General features: G+C 27.5%; 1 protein-coding gene across 1 annotated transcript; it reads right to left on the reverse strand.

Moving 5' to 3' along the window:
• Nucleotides 1–128: 128 nt before the first annotated feature.
• Nucleotides 129–5,237, reverse strand: EIN_280370 (protein serine/threonine kinase, putative; the record flags this gene model as incomplete). Its single annotated transcript, XM_004257723.1, has 1 exon — nt 129–5,237. One exon carries the CDS (start codon nt 5,235–5,237, stop codon nt 129–131), a length of 5,109 nt encoding a protein of 1,702 aa, XP_004257771.1.
• Between the last annotated feature and the right edge of the window lie 1,590 nt (nt 5,238–6,827).

Raw genomic sequence — 6,827 nt, forward strand, 5'->3', positions numbered from 1 at the left:
TCTGGTCCCGGTTTTTCCTCTATCTGTAATTGTAAAAAAATTAATTAAAGAGTTTTCTTAATAAACAAGTATTATTTATTTTTTTACATTTTTATATAATTTCAGATCAAAACATAACAAACAACAAATTAATGGCAATTTTCTTTTTCGTATAACTCGTTTAATTTTTCAACGACCTCATTCATTAATGGTCTTTCGTTTTCTTTGTGTTTCCAACATAAATCAATCAAATTATATCTATCAACTGATATATAATCTGGCCGTTCTAGACGTTTCCCAGTAGTGACAAAGTCAGCTATGTCCCATGCATATTTAAAACTCTTTTTAGAAAAAGCTCTTTTCCAAGCAAAGCATTCATACATAGTAATAGCAAACGAATAGACATCACTTGGTGTCTTATATTTTTCTTTATTTAAAACTTCTGGTGCCATATATTTAGGTGTTCCAACACCTTTTGTGAATGTCATGTTAGTCATCAACATATTGATATTTCGACTCGCTCCAAAATCAGTCAACTTTGCATTGCTCTCGACACCACTTTCAATGGAAAATATCAATAAATTGTCTGGTTTAATGTCTCTGTGTAATATCCCATTTTCATGTAAATAAAAAATTCCTTTGGCTCCATCAATCAAAAATTTAATTTGCATATTTTTAAATAATTTTTGTTGTGCATTTCTAAAAGTTTCAAATTTGTCATTTTTGCAGTCGTTGATCAAATCCCCAAGCGATCCAAATTCAGCAAATTCAGTCACAAAACATATTTTTGAAACAACAAAAACAGCTCCATAGAATTTGACTATAAATTCACTTCTAAATTTGTCTAACATCAAAACTTCCTTTTCAAACTCATCGAGAGCATTTTTACTTTGTCCAGTCTCTTTCAACTTTTTGATAGCAACTTGATTCCCTCGAAAAGTGCCTTTATAAACAACTCCAAAACTCCCTTCTCCTATTTTCTTCTCTTCTGTAATTTCATCTGGATCAAGACGAGAAGAAATCTCTGTCACTGCTTTGATTTTAATGTCAATTTCACTTGTTTTACCTTTTTTCATGTTTTTGGAGAACAAAATTATATTGTCTTCGATTTGTGTACTGCAATTTGGTGTTAAAAATAACTCAAATTCAACAGCTTTGCCTTTTGGAATTGTAAAGAGTTGAGGGACTGAACGTATTGAATATTTGAAACACCCACTTTTGACACTGAATTGCACTTTTACAACATGTTTACTCACATTCCCAACACAAAGTAATTCACGACTCTCACGACCTACTAAGATATTAGACTCACTATTTTCATTCCCAAATAGAATTTCGGTCTTATTCACTACAATTTTGGGTGCACTCGTCTTGAAAAATTTCACATTTGAACGCGAAATGTCGAAAACACACAATTTCTCTTGAATTTTTTTAATTCGTCGACGTTCTAAAACACATTTTAAACTAATTCCTGTTATCATCAATATAGTTATTAATATTATTAAAAATACTATTACTATAATAAGAATAAGCCACCACACCACTTCTTTAACACAAGCAGTTTGTGTGGAATTTGGGACGTGCCAGAATGAGCATTTAACGCACTTGGAATTTTGAACTGAAATGCATTGTTTTATAAAGTTTATAGAAGTGCAACGTGAAGATGTTAAGACGAAGTTGTCATCACAAGAATTACAAATTCCATTTGAATCACAAGAAGTGCAATTTTCAGTGTTTTCACTACATAGAGAACAGTACTGATTTTTCACGAAATAGCCTGTAGAACATGTGGTACACCCACTTGGACTTTTACTGATGCAATTTGTGAGTAAATCATATGAATTGCATTTTGTTGAGTCGAAAGACAAAAAGTAGTTATCTTGACATTTTAAACATTTATTCATTTGATTACAGTCGGTACAATTATTAATGCACGACTCACAAGTCCCTTCATTACTTCTGAAATAGGAAGTGTTACAAATTGCGCATTTAGTCATTCCAGTGATTTGTTTAATACAATGAGTGTCTATAGAAGAACTTAACACGCACATTTTATTCGATAAAATGTAATTGTTTGAACATGTTAAACATAGAGTCAAGTTATAACAATCATCACAATTGTCAGCACACTTTTTGCAGATGCCGTTTGATAAGTAAAACCCTTTAAGACACCGATGACAAATGTTTTTATCTGAATTAATTATTTCACAATTAAAAACTGAAGTAAAATTCACATAAGATTCACATGTGTAATTTTCATTTAATAAATACTGTGTTGAACATAATATGCACTTATTACTTTTAGATGAATATTCACAATTGTCGTTTGAAACACAAATTCCTTCTGAATTGATGTATTGTGTTGGGTACTGACACTGCGAACAAAAAGTTGAACTTTCTGATTCTTTGCATGAACTTTGTATATCATTTACACATTCACCGTTTGTGTTTAAAATTGAATGCAAACACTTTAAACAGTCTGTTGAGTTACATTCCAAGCATAAATCCGTGTATTTCATTGAACAGAATTTGCACACATTTTCTTCTTGATAACAGTCAGTCGCACAGAAAAGTATATTATTTGTGTTACTGAGCATTATTCCATCATTTTGTTGACATATCCCATTTTGAAGTAAACTTTTTGAATTACAAGTTTCACAAATAGTCGAATTTGTACATTTAACACAATTACGCGGACATTGCAGGCACTGTGTTTGAGTAGAAAAATAAGTTTCTTTACAAAGAATTAAATACTCTCTTTCATACAGAGCAACACTTTCTAGTGTTATTTCCTTGCAATTTCCTTCATATGAATAATAACTTTTATCACATAAAATACACTTCGAGTCGACACACCGTTGGCATTTTTTGATATTACAACTTTTACATGTTATTTTAGTCGCTTCATACCTCTTGGGACAACTCTCACATATAGTTTTATTTGTTCCCAAAACACACTTATCATCAAAAATTTGACATTGATTATCAACTAAATAACTTGAAGAGCATTTTAAACACAATGAAGTTGTCGAATTAATAAGTAACGTGTCACAAAAGAAAGAAGTTCCATAAGTTATATTACCACTCTCTTTATCATATGTAAAAGTGTTTTGATGACCAAAAACAAGTTTATTGAAAGAGTCTGTGTAAGTCAAAGTTTGGTTTTGTATGGAATTATCACTCACATAAATTACAACATCTTTTGTATTATTAAAATCACTAATTGAATTCACAGTTTTAGTAAAATTGACTTCATCATTGTGTTGAACAAATTTGCCTTCAAAAATCACATTTTGAATAACTGCAAGAGACTCGACTAATATTGTAGTGTGTGGTGTTGATAATGGGCAATGTACTACATTACCATAACTAGTATATTTACTCATATCTTCTTCATGTAAAACACAAATTACATTTTCATCATTAAAACCACTTTTGCACACTCTCATTAACTTATTTCCAAGTACTTTTATACTCTCTGATATTGTAAAAAGACTTCTAAAATTGGTGTCTTCATCTTCAAGAGAAATTACTTCAAAACATTTGATATCGTTTGGGTATTGCATAACTTGTATCGTAATATATTGTGCTGAACTTGATATTTTACCTCCACTAAATACAGAAATGACACTATTTGTATTTTGGTTATTTCGTGCTATGTCAACAATTAAATTTCCAATTATCAAATTTCCGTTGTATTTCACATCAACCAAAACACTGTTTTTGATTTGGAAATTATTTGTGCTTGTAAATTTTTGTTCTAACACCAAATTGGCGTTTAAAATGCAATTTGTTGTTATTAATTGAAAATTGTTATTCAAAGTCAGTTCTTTGTTAATAATAATTTGATCCCATTTTTCATCTTCTTTCATTTGATATAACGCAGTTTCTATTTGTAAAGTCAAATCGTTATGTAAACTATTATTTAAACAGTCACCTTTGTTAATATTTGTAACACCAGCCGGTTCAAAACCATCTGCAGTGTAATTACATTGACACAAGAAATTTTTATTTAAATTGTATACAGCTCTTCTCCCACATTTTGTAAGTTGTTTACTGTAATCTTCTAATACTTCGTCGACTGTAAATAAAATTTGATCTTTTAGTGTGTTGTCTGTGATAGTAACAGAAGTAACTCCAAGTCCTTTTTTGAACCAAAAATTGCTTATTGAAGAAATAATTAAATTTTCAATTTTACATTTTTTCTCAAATATGACAGTGTTCTCATTTTTAATTTCAAGTGTTGTGAAATGCAATTTTTTATTATTATTGCCACTTTTTGTTGTTAAAATGTATTGCATTTGATCATTTAAAACAAGGGAATACCAATCACTAAAGTCCAATTGAACAACTTCATTTTCTACACTTAAATTTGTCAAATTTAAATCAAAAAGTGAACTGTTATAATTACAGTCTGGAAAATTATAAACGTCCTCTCCAGTTGCATTAAACATTTCTATGATACAATTACAATTAGTGTAATTATCACCATTTGTACTTTTAAATTTATAATACATATATCTTCCTATAGTATTTCTTTCACATACACACTTCGCTTTTAAAGTGCCATTATTTATGTTTCGAAATGTGATTTGGTCCTCACTTGAATATCCAGTGAAGAGATAATCACTAGTATTAAATGTTGTACCTCCATTATATTGAGAAAATGCAAAATTGGGTGACTGTTTAACATACCCAGCAATATACAAATATTGCACTTTGGCAGTGTTAATTCGCATTGTGTTGATCCACCACTTCTGATCAATATCTGAGTACAAAATCAGTGGTTTGATTGTTGCTTCAATAGGTGGCCTATTTTTGTCATTCACTTCTTTTCGACATTTATTTTCATTGTTGAAACAACCAACATATAACGTAAAGGCGTTTTCTGTTCGTTGTTTTTCAGCAACTTCAAATCGAGTTTCTATTTTCATGATGTGTAGAACTAGTTTTGAAAATTGTGGAAGACCAACACCAAATAAGAAACTTTTGTTTTGACAATATAAAACATTTGTTTCTTCATAGTCTTCAAACACTTTGATTTGTTCAACAGTGGCATCTTTCGTAAAAGTAAAAATACTTTTTTCGTTGTTATTGGAAATGGAATAATCAAACATCCAAGAGGGATGGTCGTTGCACCGCGCAAGTTGTGTATTTATTGGTTTTATAATTCCATCATTTTCACACCAAGTGCTTCTACCCGCAAAGGTTAAAATTGGTGAAAATAAAAGAAGGGTTTTGACAAGAGTTATACACATAAAATATATTTGACAGTTGTTTAATAATTTTATGAAAACTAAAATAATCAGAATATTATCAAAATGTAACTGAAAATAAAAGATAAATGGGTGGATTGTTTTTCAAATAATTGTTTTGTAAGAGTATTTTTTATTAAATAATAGCTTTAATTTTTTTGGTTTGTTATTTTTTATTTAGTTATTATAACAAATATATTATATTTTAATAGTTTTACTATATGACAATAATAGTTTGTATTTTTTTAAATGTATTTTCAAAAATTTTGTGATAAAAAAATAATTTCAAATGAAAACACATAAAATAAATTTAAAAATATTATAATTAACGTTATAATTATAATGTTGTGGTTGTAATTATGCAAACAAATGTTTGTATTAAATCAAAAATAGTTTAATATAATATAATCCGAATTTAAATACAACTTTTATTTAAAAAATGAAAAACATTGTGTACAGATATAGTAATTGATGAATGACAAGAATTAATTGGGTGACAGATGAATTTAAAGTAATTTAATAAGTCTTTATAGAAATTGTTATTTTGTGAAAAAAATAAATAAAAAATAAAAAACCAAATCCCACTTTATTACACCATTTAATCACTGTTTTTTTTTTGTCATTCATTTTTTCTTCAATTTGTAATATTTTAATTCAAAATATCGACAAAAAACCGATATTTTGTTCGAAATTTAAAATATACGACTGCCCAATTCGACATTTAAATGAATCGACCAGGGTCGGCCAAGATCCAGTTTTTAAACAACTTCGTGGCAATCTTTAATATGTGTCAGTTCATTTTTAGTTTTAGCCTTTTGTCAGCAAAAAACTTAAAAAGTTTTTTAGAGTTAAAATGTTTTTAAAAATTGATAAAACTATAGTTAACGATTTAAACAAAATTTTTGTATTGTTAAATTATCATTACAATGTGTTATAATCCAGTTTTAAAGAAACAAAATTGAACAGTAAAAAAAACATATGAAATTATAAAATACGAAGTTTTTAAAATTAAATAACAATATTCACTCGTTATAATTATCGTATATACAGAAGATATATAGTAAAAATAATAATTATTAGAAATGATTTTAGTGATTTCAACATAAAATTTTTATTTCAACAATTATTAATAATTTTCAACATTTACATTTATTTTAATTGATTATGTATATATGTATATTTGTCAGTTTAACAAAGGTTTTGAATGGTTCATTCATGTCATTTTTAAATTAAACAATCAAATAGAAGTAATTTTATTATCTTTTGAAATAATACAAAACAAACAATGTATTATTTTTCGAATGAAGTTAACCATATTACTTTCAAAACAGTAAAACTTATCTTTAGTTAATTTTCTTGATAAAAACGATTACTTAAAATACGATAATAATCAGTCAAAATAATAATTATCACCCAAATAAAAAACATAATCAAAGCAACTTTAAATAAGTTTTTTTTACATGTATAATTTACAATTGAAAGGTTTTAACGTACAATTATATTAACACAAATATATAATTTTATTGTTGTATTCTAAAGTAATTTGAAAACAATTTGGTGTTTGATATAAATTATCGTTTTATTTTTTTTATT

Source organism: Entamoeba invadens (assembly GCF_000330505.1).
Source record: "Entamoeba invadens IP1 unplaced genomic scaffold scaff_1105074726471, whole genome shotgun sequence".
Lineage (NCBI taxonomy): Eukaryota > Evosea > Mastigamoebida > Endamoebidae > Entamoeba > Entamoeba invadens.